Genomic DNA, 17,426 nt, shown 5'->3' with positions numbered 1-17,426 from the left:
GTCAATCCTTCAGTGCACAAGAGGTCACGCTCTGTTACATTGTTGAGAAGGTGTTGGAAAACTGGGATCTTCAGGTCAATTCATATCTGAGTCCTGTCCTGAAGCCTCTCCGGCGATTTCTCTGACTTTGCCGAGCTGAGAAATAAATCATTGCTCAATTCTGAGGTTGTGCTATTTTTCTCAAGGATACATCTGTATTCGTCCCAGCTCATTTTTCTCTCTGTCCTCTGAGAAACACGACGCCACAACTACCCTGTTGTACCTAAGGGGTGGTTTAATCCAGGTGGCTGGTTATTTGGGTCGTTCCAGATACAGTACTTTTTTTGTCTTGTTGCACATCTTTGCGCTCTCGTGCACAAAGATGTGCCATCTGGCATGGTCTGAGAAGGCTTTCTTTATTGTTTTACTTAAGAGAGGCTCTCTATCTACCGCTCGGCTCTGACTGATGGAGCGCTGAAGAGATGGCTGCTCTCCCGCCCGTTTCTTCCATCACTGCAGATGTCTGAGACTGTCTAACAATGGTTACTTGGTTTTCTTTTTCTTACATGCAGGCCTCTCAGAGTGGCTGTTTCTGGGAAGAGTCATGGTGGTGGTACCAAAACATTTTCCATTACGTCTCTGGTTCCACGCCTCGACACAATGCTATCTAAGAGGTCTACAGAGGATTCCCTGGAATTGATAGCTTGGTTTTGACAGGTGTGTGGGCCTCTGTGTATTATGGCCGGTGAAAAGTATTTGGTTTACTCCACACAGATTCAACTTATTGCAATGAAGATGGAAGGAAAGCAGGGAATTGGAATGGGTCAAGCTCCACAGATCTCCTACATTTCCCATAATGCAATAGCTTTTTCAATGTTTCTGTCTTTCAAGCTCCATATCTGTGCTTCAAAAAGCAGGCTGCTTTCTGTTCGACTGCAAGACAAGAAAATATGTAAAAAGGGAGGACTAGTTTCCAAAGCTACTGTACTGAATCCAACAGTTCTGCTGGCTGACATGCTATGCAGTTATTTACTAATAACCCCGTGTCCAGCCTGTTAACGAGCCTAATGACAAACCTGTTTTGCTTTCTGGCGTAACCAGGCAACGTCCAAAACAGGCCTTCAAGGGCAGATAATAAGCCTGCTCCGATGAGTCACCGTCACCTTTCACCTCCAGCCCTCTGGTCAGTGGGCGTCTGGCAAGACCGGGAATTTGGCATTTGATAGCAACGAGTTCACACTCCTCAGCGTGAGGAAGAGGAGGTCGTTCTGATGAAGACGCCCAGCATGAAACCGTGCTGAGAGTTGACAGCAGGGTATTCACGGGAGTTAATAGATGAGCCCGGGCTTTCTCTGCTGAGACGTATAGCCTGCACGACCGAAGTCTGCTGTACGTGGCACACGTAGTAACGCCTTCGGCGCTCGGCAATCAATATAGACCTTGCACCTTGGTTATCCTGTGAAATGGAAAGCGATAAACTCTTCCTCATTAGTTCCATCAAAACACAATTAGCAACCCGTCGCTTCTGTCTCTGGCTGGCATATATTTACTGTGGGATCCAGTCCCGTTATCAGCCCAATGGGTTGTTTTGCTTGAGGCACACCAACCATATCTGTGGGCGGCCTCCACTTGACAGTTTGACTCTCATTTTAAGGCTATTTCCGAGCCCCCTGGGGCACGCCAGTGTGCTGATAAATCCTCCGTCGGTCGGCCACTCAGACTCCTGCGAGTGCACTTCATGTTGGTTCGGTTTGATGAACATGATGGCCTCATTAAAATCTAATTTGGCGGATTGTCTCAGAGGTCTGCCACCGCAGGTGTATGTGGTGAGCTGTGGATGAAGCTCACCGGCATCCTTGTCCCTTCTACATGAAAGCAGCCTCATGCTGGACTCAACATACTTTGAAAATGCTTGGATGGAAATGGGAAAAGACCAGATGGGGATGAAAAAGGAATGACCTTTTTAGGGGAAAGGATTTCTCCTTTTCAAGGAAAACATTAGCTTAACTGACCACTGTGAACCACAGGGGTCTGGAAGAGTGACAGCAGAGGGAAACAAGGATACAGAACATGCGTCGACAAACACGAGATGACGACGACTTTCCAGACATCCTGTCATACTTTACTGATGATAAGTGAAGTCCAAAACACAGTTAAAACCATTTGAAAAGAGTGTTTTGCACTGGAAATACCCACTCATAACAAAATAAAAAAGGCGAATTTATCAACAAAGGTCTATATCTATAATAAACGTTTGGCTGATTATGTGCCTCTACTATCCAAATGAATATTTAGTGAAGACAGAAGACTTAAAACACAGATGAAATACATCTGTAGTTGTTTAGATAACAGTTACTACTTGCATGAAGTACTATTCAGTAAGTTTGCTTTCAGTAAACAGACTGCTTTTGTGTTTTAACAGCTATTTAAACTACAAATCACCAACTTTAGAATCTCAAATGTGCTGGCATTGCATTTCTATTAACAGGAAATGATCTGGAGATATAATGTAGACTGGACTCTTACCTTGTTATCAATGTGTCTCCATGTTGTCGTTGTGGCTGCAGGATGAATCAGGATGAATTAACTGGCGAGTGTAAATTATCACAGATACACGTCAGGAAGAGCGGAAAAATCCCAGCAGATGCAGAGCAAATCTTCACCAAAACAGTGGACTGATATCCGGAAACTGCGCTCAGTGCTGAAGAATTACAAACACAAGCTGTGTTCAGGCAGAAAGAGCTCTTCTTCTCCCGGGTGCATGATCCAGAGCTGTGTTTACAGAGCGGAATACACTGCAATGGTCGATGTGGTCCAGAGGAAAGTTTTTTTTTTTCACCCTGCTCTTTGCTTGTCTCCACACACACTACATACAGAGAGGAGCTGAGTTTTTCCCTGGAGCTGCGCCTCTGATGTCAGCAACAACGTGAGCTCCAGGAAGTGGTGACGCTCCGGTGGTGCGTTTCCAAGTCAGCGGCGTCAGAGTCCGGAGAGCAGCGCCTCCCCGTGGACAGCAGGAGCAAGTACAACTGCTTCAAATATAGGCATTTCAAAAAGAAAAAAGGGTTTTTATTCTATACTAATACAAAAAACCTTATATACGTAATCACCAGAAACTAACTAACTAACTAACTAAATATATATTACATAAAACCTAAACTTAACTTTATTACATGCATGGTCATATTACATGCATGAAATGCACCTTCAAGAATATATATATATGGTTGATGAATTGATTATAAATGACTCAATCCTAGTGACAGATTGACAACCATTAACCAACAATTCCTCCCTTTGCTGTGTCTACAAGAGCCATTAGTAATTTGGATCTTGCCTGTTTACATCTGTAAACGTCTGTCAAATTTGGACACAACTGAGCCCCCACGAGTCATTCATTTTTTCTGGCAGCATGGACAGCATGCTGCGTTCAATCAGCAGGCGTGTAAACGTGAGCTCCAGACTAATGGACAGTGTTAACAAAACAGACCATGCAGCAGTGTAACTCTTCTTGGCCGTGTGTTGTGCTCCTATCAGACAGAACCATGACATTTTAAGCTCGAAAAGAGATTACCTGTGCCTCAAAAGAATTGATCATGGGCACAAAAATGTAACCCCGGGCAGTCCCGTCTAATTTTTTGGGATATTAGATCAGACAATCAGAATAACAAATGCTCCACTGACCTCGTCCGCAGCATCGCTCTCTTCAGATTAGCTCTACACACAGCACTGTTTTCTTGTGACCACACAAGCCCTGTAAGACTGCTTCAGTGCAATGAATATCAATTGGACATTTGCATCTCTCTTAGGACTTGTAGACTTCTGTACCGCTGAACTGTGCTGTAGACGAACACCACAGGCAGCTGTTATGAACAATAACAGGCTGTGTGTGAGTGTGTGTGTGCGTGTGTGTGTGTTTGTGCGTGCGTGCGTGTGTGAGTTCTTATGCTTTTGGAGCCTCACTTTAGAGAATGTTACAAAGAGATAAATTGCAAGATGCCTTTGTGGCCAGTTTTATTAAAAGCAATCAAACAGATTTTACATACTATACAAAAATTACTGTAAGCAGGTGGGAGATGCAGACGAGTTGCACTCAAAGTCTTTTACTGCCAATCTGGGGGGGTCGTATAGGGCTGGGAGTTCACCCTCATGGGTACTGAAACAGTCTTTACCATCCAAGTAGCACTTGAACAAGATATCTGCGGAAGCCCAATTCACATATGCTTGTTTATCATTGTGGCTGCCTTTTTTCATCTTCACTTAAAGGGTCTTTTAGAAAAAAAAATCAATTTCCCCCCAAGGCGAACTGTGGCTGATATCGACTTGCTAGAAAGCAATGAGGCCTTTGCCAGTCAGGTGAGCTCCACAGACAACACAGAACAAATCCTGTGGATTTTTTTGTATTTTTACAGATCAAACTTTAGAGTACATAATGGATTTTCTGTGAGATTCCAAGTGGACAATCCCAGATGATGATTGTGAGGTTTGTTTTAATATGTTTCTCTTCGATTTATTGGGCTGGAGGGGAAGCCTAGAAATCAAGTCTTGTTACTGTGGTTACAAAGGGTGAAACATCTCTAAATGAAGCAATTCAGTGCTGTTTTGTTAACACTTATACTTGCATGACACTTGCATAACATAGCTAATGCCTTATGCGTTAATACCGCTTTGTTACCGCATGCGTAATAGTGATTGAGCCCAATGCACTAAAACTACCATTAATATTTCACTGCAAAAATCCTTCATTATTATGTAAACATACAGAATGAGTGACTGTAATTTAATGTATTACCTTTATAGAAACCCACTCACAAGTACATCATTTACTTATTATTAAAAGCCCTTTCATACGTAATAAAGTAATAGAGACCTGACAAGTTGTTCCTCATATTTATTTACCTTCTTCAATAAACAAGTTGATTTAAGGAGAGCAGGTTGGGATTGTGTGACTTTGATGTTTTAAGGACATCGAGTTCGACCTGTGCGCTTCGTCAAAGGATCCGGTTCCCTGGAGCTGCAGAGTGAGGCGGGACTTCATCAGAGGGGACTGGATTACCACAATGGCCCTGAACCCTCTGTCCTCACTGGAACACATAGTATGCAAACATCGGAAACTCAAGCATGTTTTGAATATCGTAGTGAACTGATCACTTTGTAGTATGAGCTTATCACAATAGACTTTGTTATGGCTGTCTGTGGTTTGTCACCTGGGAGTGAAGCTGATCTGGAGACACTGGCTGCAGCTGGGGACGCGAAACTGCTTTGACCTGAGAAGCCCAAAGTCTGGCGTCACTCTGAACACACGGGAGTCTCCTTTATCCGACTCTACAAAAACACACACAGCGAAACACACAAGGCAATTACAAGTGGACGAGCTATGCGAACAAAGGAATATAACTCATAATTGCTACGGCTTGACATCATCTCATGATGTGACAATATAATTATTACAGCGAACAAAAGCAAATCATTTTATGATAAACTCTCTCATTACATTTAATTGATCAACTGGGCTACAAACTGGTTTTAATTATGAAGATGAGTCAAACACCCGGGGCTCAACACTAAGGCCTGCCCGCTTGCACGGGGCAAGTAAAATGCCATGTCGACTAGTAGATCTAGCAACGTCCTAATAAATGGTTATCTTAATTCATCTCATCTTAACTCAATTGCCCAAAGAAAATAATGAAAACATGTATTTTCCTGCAGCTGATGATGGAAGTAGCCAAGGAGGTAACCATCTTAATTCCATCTCATCTCTGTTGTCGGTACTCCAGATGCATTTACTTAATTAAAGATTAAACATGACTATTATCTCTGTTCTCTGTTATTTAATACCTGCTAATATATTAAAGGATCTGTATCGGAGCAAGTAAACATTTCAGGAAAATAGATTTCTGACCTACTTGGTCGACTGGAAAAGTAAATAACACATTTCTTACGTTTAACCCAAACACCAAATATATATAACAACTTTATAGAAGACAGTTCAGTCGCTACCAATAACGGATTTCCAGTGAGTGAGGGCTCCGTGTCCGTGGAGGTTGACTTCTGTCATCTGTGTCTGCCCCACGAAGCAGAACCCAAAGTCGATAATGTCACTGGAAAGACACATTGTAGGGAGAGCCAAACGGGCGCAGAGAGGCACCGTCTGCACAGAGCACAGAAGAAATTAACTTTGTGAGCTCAACTACTTATAAATGTGTAAAATGACTTGTGTTATTTCGTTTTCACAACAGTGTCTGACCTGCAGGCTGTTGTTGCTGTAGTGAATCAGGAGGTTTTGCTGGAACCTCAGCTCCCTTCCCTCTCCTGTACGATGGATCAGCGTCACGCCAGGAGGGACGTCCTCCCCTGTCTGGTCTGCGTGGTCCAGAAGGGAGCGGGAGCATTGGAAGGCGACCTTCACCTGGTAGTCACAGCAAAATAGTTCAACTAACTGTCAAGAATGACAAGATACTGGAATATCCTTCAGATTAAAATCTTTCTGCTACTCTATGTACAGTTTGTATTATCTAAAAAATGACGACTCTTCTTATCGCACCTGCATGCTTCGTTGTGGGTGCAGCACCAGAGCCTGGCTGTCACCAGCTGGCGGGTCTACGGACGTGTTGGTTCTCACTTGAAGATGCTGCTTGATCACTCTAAATGGAGCCTGAGTCTCCAGTCTGAAGTGGAGGGGCATTTCTGAGCTGTTTGTCAGCTGAAAGTCCCGCGTGGTGTCAAATTCACAAATTACCAGCTAAGAAGCAAAACAACCAGAAAAGCCACCACTGAGCATGAATGGTCTGAAATACTGTACCCCCTTGGGATCAATTCTTCATGCAGCACGTCAGTGTGTCAGAGTACTTTTGATTAGTGTTGTGGATTTCTCAGACCGACCTCCTCTGATTCTGCCTTCAGTAAATCACCGGCTGAGGCATAAAACTCCAGCACCCCCCCATCCTCGTCTAGCTGCACCAACAGCCTGCAGCAATATGGAGACAAAAGGAAGATATGAAACTTAATCAGACCACCTCTTGCCTAACCTCAGCTCATTTTAATTTCGGAAACATAAACAGAGTTGAATTCATAAGGGATTTTGGGGACTTGATACGATTGTAAATTGCTTACACTGCCGGCTTAACGACTGCTAGTAGATCCATTCTGACAGGCTCCAAATCCAAACCCTGAGCTCTTCCAACTTTACCCGGGACACAAGCAGCCATCTGTAAACAAGCACAACACAATAATGAGCGAATTTAGGTTGCATCAGAGTCATCGCTCGTTTGCCTTTTCCAGGATTTAAAATTAAAAAACACTGTTTAGTGTGTTGAGCCTGTTACCTCTGAGTCTAGACTTATGAAGCCCAGAGCCAGGCCCACACATCTGGAATCACAACCTGACCCGGAAAGAGTCAAAGGAGTGAAAGATACATGTATGGTGCTGCTGCTCTTTGCTGGAATCACCTTGAGATAAACAATATAAAAAGATAATACATAGTTATTCATATGGCTAAAAGCAGAGTGATAAAATGTAAGTATGTAGCTCAAGTCTTATCAACGTACTAGTTGCTGGGGTGTGATGCAGTATGGGTAATCCGAGAGGTTGCCCACATGCGGTCTGATGTAAACAGACAAGAGTTTTTTCTTTGCAGGAGAGGGATAGAGACGGGTTTCCTCTTCCTCACAGTCATCCTCGGATACATATTCCTCTGCTTCCCCACTCTGGAATCAATAGGATTAAGCCGGTTTGAGCCAATGAAATGTGGGTTCATTCGCTGGCGTCGTAACACACAAGAATTTCCCAGCGGCATCGTCATGAAAGTCGTTAAAGTTTATGTTCATGTATCCGTGTTGCAATATAAAATGTACTCACGGTCATGCTACAGACGGGGAAGCTCGTCCCCTCAGAACCTGAGGTCCTATTTCTTTCCCAGGCTGTTTGAACACTCCTTAATGCTCCATTTAACACCTCGTTGCCGTCAGCATCTTTAACTGGAAAGGCATCTCCATACGCCACCCTAACGTCCACCAGTTTATGGTCGTCCTGATCTATGTTATATGTTTCCCAGTCCAAGCGAATATCTGATGCCATGCAAAGATTTAGATTGGATTATTAATTAACCCCAGAAGGGGGAACTAGTCAGTCAGAGAGGCCACAGGAGAAGACTATATATGAAATACGTACTGTACAGTTGTTGGCTATATAGAGCTTCTACAACGTGAAGCATTATGGTATTTGTAACCAGCCACACAATACACTTGCACTTACCAAACATGGTCGGATTGTTGATGCGATGAGAACGAGACACTGTGTCACCTCCAGATACGTGAGTGCCAAACCTAATGATGCAAACAGGAATGTCAAACTGATATACATTACACTCACTGTATAATGCCAACATTAGTGTATTTAAGTTGTAGAAAAGGACCGGGGTACAGACTGTGTTTTTGGTCCCTGGGTCTGGTTGTCTGGACGTGGGCCTGTCATTTGGAAGTAGAGTGGGCAGCCTGTCACCGTCATCTGCATGGGAATGAGCGTGGGCTCGAGGTCCCCCACCTACGATAGGAAAATTAAAATTCAACTTCATTCATCACTCTGCAACAAAATGAAGATGATAGGTTTGAAGTAGTAGTAGAAATGCATCTCCAATTCTTAAATATCTGTAACATCTCATTGTATGACCTCATACTTTGCATATGAGGTGATCTCTGTATTCGCCCCACATGTCCGTGTAGGCAGTGACATCCACAGTCAGCGTCTCAAAAGCTCCCAGCACTCCAGTGTCTGGCAGGACAAAGAAAGCTGCACCTTTTCCATGAGCCAGCAGGCTGCTCACAAACTCTGCCAATAGATACAGAAGGTTTGAGTGTGCAATCAATCTGCTTACATTTTAAAAGTGTGTGCTGTGTACACTAATAAGTAGTTAAGCTTACCCTTAAGTGCTTTTTCTTCTACTTTCTGAGCTTGAACAGAGTGAAGCGGCTTCTTGGCGTATGTTATTCTGAGATTAAAATGCAGCACATGTCACACCTGCAGAACAGCAAAGTCCCTCTTTGATTTATTATTCATGTTAGTTAGCTATGGCTCCCTTTACCTTTCCTCAGACTGGTTGTTTGGCTCTGAGGCATAGCAGGTGAAATATTCCGCCTCTATGTGGAAAGGGGCAGGGATAGCAGTTTGATTGGTCATCAATAACTGCTTAGTAACGGCTCTGCTCAAAATGACGTCATCACAAAAGTCAAGCAACAGTGTTGAGGGGTTCCCGTTATCTGGAGGAGAGCTGAAGGCCAAGAAAAGCGACCATGACTTACCAAACACTTATGCTGTGGAAGTAGTGACAATATTAGGGGGTTAGATAATAGACTTTAAGTCAAGCAACTACCAGACACTGGGCACTGAGTAGGTCACACTGAGGTTCTTGGTTTTGGAAGCTGTAATGCCAACAATAAGGGGAGAGTTCATCCCCTGGACCTCACAGAGAGCAGCCACCTCAGTCAGATCCAGCTGGACAAAGAGACAAATTAAAAAATAAGAACTAACGTCAATTATCATTAAAAAATACTTTAGAATTACAGTATAAGTGTTTGCCTAGATCACTCTCACACACTCAGGTGATAAGTGACAATTCTTGTAATCTTCTTGTGTGTTAAGGACCAGATGTAATAAAAAAATCTGTCCATATTAATTACCTATTTAACAATATATGCAAAAAGAATACATCCAAACAAATCAATTTATTCTCATTTTTATGTCAAAATCCCATTATCTTTTCTAGCTATGAAACAAAATATAACGTGGTTACGTTAGCTCGTGAAAGTAAGATAATGACATCCATTCATCAATCAATCTGCAACCTTTAGCAACAAGGTAGGTGTGCAGCTACTTATCTTAACTTAAGTTACATTCTAAGTCCTCCCACTTTGTAGCTGTTCAAGCAAATGTGGAGGATATTATTTAAATACCTCTTGTAACTTTACACCTCTCCAATATTCTGTTTCGCTGGGGAATAGGTCACAGTAGCTAAATACACTGTAAATGTATTACCTCTGATACTTACATCTGTGTGAGTGATGAAATTAACTGTGATCTCCAAACTGGCATTAGGTCCAAGAGTGCCAGAAGAGGGGTCAAAACTGGCTGTGCACAGTTCAGCCTGTTTACCCTGGAGCTGAGCCTGGTGGGGAGAATGTGCATCCTCATTTTATATATGAGAAATAAAATAAAAAAGAGACATTCTCTAATTGGTACATTGCATACAAACAGCCTTACATATGATGTATTGCAATCATTCAAACACACCGGGGGTTTCTAACATGATAGCAGCATCCATTGCATCATCCATTCTTCTCATAGTAAATTAAGTGGTGATGAAATGTAGTGACGCCAGCGTACCATCCAGCTGAAGTGTGAAGGCAGCAGCGTCTGATTGAAAATAGTGATGGTTGCCTTTGCAGCAGCTCCAATGTAGAGTTCAGAGAAGAGCAGCTCACAGTTCAGCAGACACACCTGTGGAGACTGCACATCTGCTCGCACCGACAGGTGACTGCAAAAAACACACAGGTGGTGTTACTTGTTATCAACGGGACAGAAGGCAGAGGAACATCGTTATTTCTGGGCTGGTCCCTCCGCACAGACCTTTCTTTAAGTACTGTGGTTGTTTTATCTCAAAGAGAGGAACAGTGAACTTGTATGCAGCTGAGCATCATTACCATCCGGTTCCATTCTCCACTGTTAACTCCAGCTCGGTTTCATATCGCTGGCAGAAATGGGGACTAAATAGCACATCCACACTGCAAGAGGCCAAGGGGGGCAGCACACCCATGTGTGGTTTCACTGAGATCTATGCAAAAGAGATACATATAGATTAAATGTTATTTTATCACACGTATTTTGCTATGTTAGTGTCTAGTGTACAGCACCTGTGTGTTCTGGTGGTCTTGCTGACGGTTATGCCTCTCCTTCAGTGTCCAGGACGCCTCCAGCTGGGTAATGTTAGTGAGGAGCAGAGTGGTCTGTGTCCGCTCCCCGAGCTTCATGAGCCCAAACTCCACACTGGGCACACTGAGGGTCAGTACGGGACCCTGTCCGAAGTCAAACGATGAACACAAAGAGGTCACAGTGCACAGATAAAGTAGGAATACCACAACAATCTGGCATTGTGGAATAGTAAAGCATTTTGTGGTAACTCTAGACATGACATGTTAGGAATTTTGTGATAGTGTTAAAATGTATTCTTACCTTAAAAGAGACTTCCACGGGCAAAGTGACAGGCTCGTGGCGGTGCTCTATGGAGCAAACCAGACTGGTCACAACCCTCTCTTGCTTTTCTCCATTCAAAATCAGGTCGAAATCGAAACACTCGTTTTCCTCTTGAAGACAGAACAATCAATAATGAACCAATACATCCATTGCATTAAATGGTGTTTACAATTGATAATGTACAGACTCTTGTGAACCTAAAGGAGGTTTATTTATGTGTTATTTTCCATTGTACTGTGTGACACACCTATGCTACCAGCAGAGGGCTCTACTTCAATTATGTAGCTGCTGGTGCTCATTCTCGCCCACTGAAAAAAGATACGGGTTTTGCTGTGGTTCCACATCTAAAACAAAGAAGACACAGAAACAACCATAAAAAACTGCAATTATGGCACACAATCATTTGGTAGAAATGTAACATCTGTAATTTATAGTTAACATGAGGAAAAAGTGACTTAAATAACCTTGAATTGCCTGCGGGTGGTGGAGCAAATAAAAATCTCTCCGGGGATAACAACAGCATAGGGCTCCAGTATGACCTGGTACGGCTCTGTTGATCCCTTGACCTCTATCTCCATAACGATGACATCGCCTACCTTGGACCCAGTACGCACAGGCTGAAGGACACTAGATTTACACACACACACACACACACACACACACACACCAACCCTTTGTGAGAGGAAGTGCACTAAACTTGCTGTGTGTTGTCAGATATATGTTTGTCTTGACCTTGTGGTATGTTCTTTACTTCTACCACTGTGCATATAACGTCACAGGAACTTTACCTATTGTGAGTGGGCTCTGGTGGCAGCTGGGGAACATCCCTCAGGACTAAATGACAAACACTGTGGTAATCCTTCAGCTTAGGAAAACACAAACATGACATGAATTAGGTATCAGCTTTTAGAGACTCATAATGTAAGAAATGCAGCATTATAAAAGGCATTGTTTCCTGTTATGTATTTAGAGTCCTCTGTACTTCTTTAGGACAAAAGGTGAAGAGAAACTCTTGCTCCTGGCACGGGGGCAGAACTCCTGTAAGGGGGCTGACATGGAAAGCATCGTCTGTGGCCAGGTGGAACTGGATATGGGAGGGCTCTGGGGTTTCCCCTGGAAGGGATGGGTGCAGATTTGGGTCCATGATCTGCCAGTGGAAAGGCAAATCCAAGTGGCTTCAGGTCCCATAGAAAGAATGAAAGTGAGAGTGAGATTTAATGTGATAATGATGATGACTTAATAATCCTTAAAGGTAAACTCTTCTTCTATTTCTGCCGCTGCGCAGGGTCAGCGACAGAGCGTACTCATCAGTACTTAGTTTCTCACTCGAGGACACAATTAATATGTTAATCCTGGGGCTTGAATCCAAGCCCTTCCATTGAAGAGGTTCCCCTTCTTACTATGTTGTACTCGAGGACACGTGATGTTTGTACTTGTGAAGACATGACATGAAAACATTTTGGAAAAAAATGATGCTTTTTCATGCTTTGTATTGATGATATATGAGAGGGTGAGACTTACACGTTGTTTCTAATGATGAGTCTTTTCTGTTGCACATAGTGCAGGTTACACGGGCTGAAGCGGACAAAGTGCTCTGCAGTAAGGTCATGCACCTCTCCCACCACAAGAGGCTCATTCTTCCCAGATACAGATAAGAGCTCAAGTGCAATCAGCTGGCCCTCACCTGGGAAACTCACACATGATACAGACAATGAACAAATTGTCTTGGACTTTACAAAAGACAAATTACAAGTCATATTTGTTACAGACTGGTTTTCTGATCACTGAAAAGATTCACCTTCAATGGAAATGTCTTTCACCTGGCAGTTGTCACATACCACAGTGAACACCTGACAGCTCCTCTCAGCAGTGGTGGGGAAGAACACCACCTGCAAACACAAACACGCACGCAGGCACGCACGCACACACGCACGCACGCACGCACGCACGCACGCACGCACGCACGCACGCACGCACGCACGCACACACGCACGCACGCACACACACTTGAATTTGAAGCACACAATTTCTATACAAAAACACAGTTAGCTGCATGGACGGGAAACCTGCGTCTAGACAAACTGAAGTAACCTGAGACGCAAATGAAGCATCTATATATCTGTTCTCTATTTACCTCCATAACCCACTCACCTCCACTACAGTGGCCTCTCCAGGCAGCAGCACAAAAAGAGACGGGCTGACTGCAAAGGGTGGCTGCTCAGAAAAGTATGTTCGAGCCACAGACTAAAGAAACAAAAGACATGCAGGATACCTTTTTATGAATGTTGGATCTAAAACATTTACTGTATCTTTAGATAATGTGTCAGTTTGATTTTTACCCTGAGGTCCGAGGCCGGCCACTGGTTCTTGGGAATGATGCAAAAGGTCCCGGCACTCGAGCTTACATTTTGGCACAGGAACTCAACAAATTTGACTCCTCCAATCAGGCAACAACCACAGTCGAGAACTCTTGGTACTGTACGATAATTAGCGGGAAATATCAACAATGCATGACCGATGAAAGTACACTCATGACCATGAGCATTACAACAACAATGGAAGGTTGGTGGATTGTTATTTGACTCACATGTGAGTATTGGAGGGGGTCTTCTGGCTGCGATGGACACACTGAACTGGTGTCCAGCATGGGTCAGCACTATTAGGTAGTCGTCATAGTCCCCCAAGGAGTCTGGAGTAAAGCGCACTGTGTACTTACAACTCATCCCTGGGGCAACAACACCACTCTCACCAGGGAATCTCCCTGCAAAAACACATCTTAATATTAATCCCTTCTTTTTTTTCTTTTCTATTTATCTTTTGTATATGCACGAATAGCAAAGAAAATACCGGAGTCAAATTCCATGTACGTGAACATTTACATGGCCATTAGAGCCGATTCTGATTCTGATTAAGCATAATTATTTAAATTCACTTGTGTGCAATTTCTTCTATAGTGTTTAATACAGTAATTGGCGCTGGTGTTCACTGACAGGGTTGCAACAATAAAACAGGAAATCACCAATTGCATTCCAGAGATGTATGACTTAATCTGTCAAAACCCTAACATCTCTTTTTGATACCGTCACTGACATTTAACAAAGCAGATAATGTCCTCCAGATCAACAAGAACAGGAATGAGGAAGCTCTATATGGTCCAATCAGAAGAAAAAGGCTCACCCAGGCCAATGGAAAAGTAAGGAGTGGTCGGAGGGAGGACTCGCACAGGGCGGCTCGCATGAGTCACGTTGTTCAGCTCCAGTGTAGTCTAGAACAGTATCATCTTATTGAAAAACAGTTGACAGTTCTGTGAAAAATTGTAATTGTGGAGTACACGTTACTGAAACATACCTCATAGACATTTCCCACACTGTAATCAGTGAAAACCACCTCTGAAGGTTTTGCTAGAAAGGCTCGGGCTGGATTTTCAGTTGAGCTTTCAGGGAGAATGAGCACAAAAACAACACATGATTATTCTTTCTGGTCTCTTTGAAGACACTCGCTCACAGGACGTGGTGAGCTTTGTAACAGCAGTAACTTCCACGTCAAAACCACAAAGCAAGCATTTCTGATCTTACTTTTTATATGAGAAAGAAGAAATTGTTTTTTGCTTTTGGGTTGATCTAAGCTGGTGCCACACTAATATAACGGAAGTGGGGAAAGGTTTCTTGTTTAATCCCAACCTCTTAGCAAACCTTTCTGATGACTGCATCTTATGTATATTAAGCATAAAGTAAAATAGAAGCATACACATATACAGAAACATGGACCTGACATCCTGTTACGAGACTTTTTGGAATTTTGCCAACACGACAGTAGTCTAAAAGTTAACTATCTTCTCCCATCATTAATTGTGGCCAACTGTGTTTGTATTCACAGGCAGAATATAAGTCATCATGTCTCTTGTATACTCGGCTCTCATTGCAGGAAGTGTCTTGTTTCACTTTCAGATGGACTTCTATGTGTTTGTCTCTGGGTGGCAGCTGGGTCAAAAATTGTGACTATCAATTTGCAAAGAATCGGTCTGCCTGCAATTATTTTGTGACCTTAACCCTAAATGGATGATGAATAATCACAATTGGCGGGAATCAACTCTCATGCTTCTCTGGTATGATATATTACGTGACACATTGTGATTGTAATTACTTGTTCTCAGCTAAATTCGTCAAGCATGACCAATACAATATTTACATATGTGACTCACTATGGCAATGTCCTGACTTTTAATATGTGCTGCACTGTGACAAAATGATGAGCATTTACTGGGAGATGATTGCAAGTGCCCTTCTCCTCCCCACACTCTAGGTACCTCTGCTTCCCCGCCCCATTCGGAGGAAGGAAGCGAGGATTGCGTAGGAAGTAGTGGCGATCTTTCAGCTGCTGAAGTTTTTCCTGTCCCTCTGCCCGATCATTGGCACTTGGCTCCTCCTTCCACTTTGGTCTGGTCATGGTCTGGTCGGGCCTCTGAAACATAGTAGTAGAACACTGATGCAATTAAGCCACCCTTGTTCTCAGAGTTACTCTGGCTTGTCAGATCAGAACTGCAATTATATCCGTTTTCAAAAACTCAGAGTATCGCCTTTTAAAAAATATTTCTTTTTATGAACTTGTAGTCTATTCCTTTTAATTGCAAGCATTATATTGTTATAAAATACATCACTCTTGATAGCTCTGGGTTGTGACTCCTCACCTCACAGGGAGTTTTCTTCCTCCTTGAGGGATCTGAGCTGGATTCAAGAGACAGGCTGAGATTTGACTCATTCATTTTTGGAACGATCTTTTTTGGGCTGGGCTTGAGAGCATAACCATCCGACTGAGGCTCCCTGTACATGTGCATGGTGGAGGAAATGGTAGGTTTGGCAGGATTTGATTTTACTGGAAGGAGAGAAATGAGTTCAATATTGAGCCAAAACACATTAGCAATGAATGATGTAAGATCAGATGAATCCAAAAGGAGGTCATATACTTGGTGCTGGTGCTCTCACTCGTGTTTTTTGTCTAGTTAAGTAGTCCTGGGGGGAAATCAGGTTGTTCATTTTGAGAAGATCTTGGTCCACACACGAGGAAAAGGCTGAATTGACTGAAAATCAACAGAATAAATAACATCAAATAACATCATTGTTTGTATATTCAAAGTAAATACTGCCCACTGCATAAATTGCAGTGGGCAGTTTCAGGTCATATTTTCCATCACACCTGTGAGGAGGCCAAGGTGTCCACAAACATCACCCATCTTCTTCTTCAGTCTCTCGTAGGCCTGGCTCTCTATGGCTGCAGCCTGAGCTGTTGCCTGGATGATGTGACTCTCCAGCATGTCAGCTTCTTTTACACACCGGCTGTACTCAGAATGAGCCTGTGGGATTGAAGAAAAAATGTCATTTATACAATAAATACTGTGTAATTTCCTCTGTTTACTATGTCTTTTGAAGCATGCTGGACAGTTGTGCAGTATTAGCTGCCAGCTTACTTCCTGGAGCGCCTCGACGTATCTTTCATGGTCGCTGCCTCGGCCACTCTTTGACTTTAAGAGGTTGGACAAAGTGTCTTTCCCGATGACGTCTCTTTTGTAGAGTTCCTTAAAAGTGCTTGCTAACACGTGAGAAATGTCCTAATGAACAAGACAGAGAAGGGGTGAAGTCGTATTTGCTTTGTGTTTAGAGGGGATTTAATGAGTTAACGTGAAGTCAAAGTGCAGCAGGTGTCCATACCTGTGACTTCCCTGACGCAGGTCTGTGGCTGTCGACAGACGGATCAAAACGCGATGTTTCTCTCATGCCTGGTTCGTCTTGCATGGTATTTAAGTCTTTATATTATTGATATAACGCTATATAATTATTCTAAGTTACTTAATTGACGTGAATGCAACGTCAAAACAGACAAATATGTGGATTTAAGTGCATTTTGTTGAAGTTCTTCGTCGCTACTTCTTCTCCGCCATATTTGTGTGCAAGTGGTTGCCGTGGCAACATCAAAAGGTACATCCGCTGGAGACGGCTCATTCCGGGAAACCACAGAAGAAGACTGAAAAGCGTTTTCACTTTAAAATGAACAAACAATCAGCCTTTATTTGTTGGCTATCAGTGCAACTGAATAATGTACACAAGCTTAAGCGTTTGTGAACCACTGGTTTCATTAGGTGTTATTTTGGGTAAAATCTGAAACTGAAAAGTAGCAGCTGACTTGAGTTAAGTTAAATCAAATAAAGT

At 43.0% G+C, this 17,426-nt stretch overlaps 2 protein-coding genes across 2 annotated transcripts in view; both read right to left on the bottom strand.

The window, feature by feature from the left end:
* Positions 1-2,863, bottom strand: part of map3k22 (mitogen-activated protein kinase kinase kinase 22) — a 37,239-nt gene extending 34,376 nt beyond the window's left edge. Inside the window, exon 1 of the mRNA XM_068581875.1 lies at positions 2,506-2,863. The gene's annotated coding sequence lies outside the window, so the exon portion shown is untranslated. The remainder of the gene's footprint in view (positions 1-2,505) is intronic.
* Positions 2,864-4,853: 1,990 nt separating this feature from the next.
* Positions 4,854-17,179, bottom strand: dlec1 (DLEC1 cilia and flagella associated protein). Its single transcript, XM_068582247.1, has 38 exons — positions 16,929-17,179; positions 16,688-16,828; positions 16,417-16,573; positions 16,187-16,300; positions 15,911-16,095; positions 15,530-15,684; positions 14,572-14,656; positions 14,401-14,488; positions 13,811-13,984; positions 13,563-13,699; positions 13,375-13,467; positions 13,022-13,112; positions 12,745-12,907; positions 12,206-12,398; positions 12,012-12,088; positions 11,688-11,850; positions 11,471-11,567; positions 11,203-11,333; positions 10,884-11,045; positions 10,674-10,804; positions 10,357-10,507; positions 10,022-10,138; positions 9,347-9,468; positions 9,059-9,244; positions 8,898-8,965; positions 8,654-8,805; positions 8,405-8,520; positions 8,233-8,303; positions 7,837-8,045; positions 7,527-7,685; positions 7,305-7,427; positions 7,093-7,187; positions 6,862-6,946; positions 6,524-6,721; positions 6,227-6,388; positions 5,980-6,130; positions 5,187-5,304; positions 4,854-5,063 (listed from the first exon to the last, which is right to left on the bottom strand). Exons 1-38 carry the CDS (start codon positions 17,010-17,012, stop codon positions 4,901-4,903), a joined length of 5,067 nt encoding a protein of 1,688 aa, XP_068438348.1. The 5' UTR covers positions 17,013-17,179; the 3' UTR covers positions 4,854-4,900.
* Between the last annotated feature and the right edge of the window lie 247 nt (positions 17,180-17,426).

This window comes from Clinocottus analis, unplaced genomic scaffold (assembly GCF_023055335.1).
Source record: "Clinocottus analis isolate CAN_PGR_092001 unplaced genomic scaffold, fCliAna1.0.p SCAF_18, whole genome shotgun sequence".
Classification (NCBI taxonomy): Eukaryota; Metazoa; Chordata; class Actinopteri; order Perciformes; family Cottidae; genus Clinocottus; species Clinocottus analis.
Note: the sequence above shows the minus strand (reverse complement) of the source record. Positions and strands in the feature narration are given on the sequence as shown.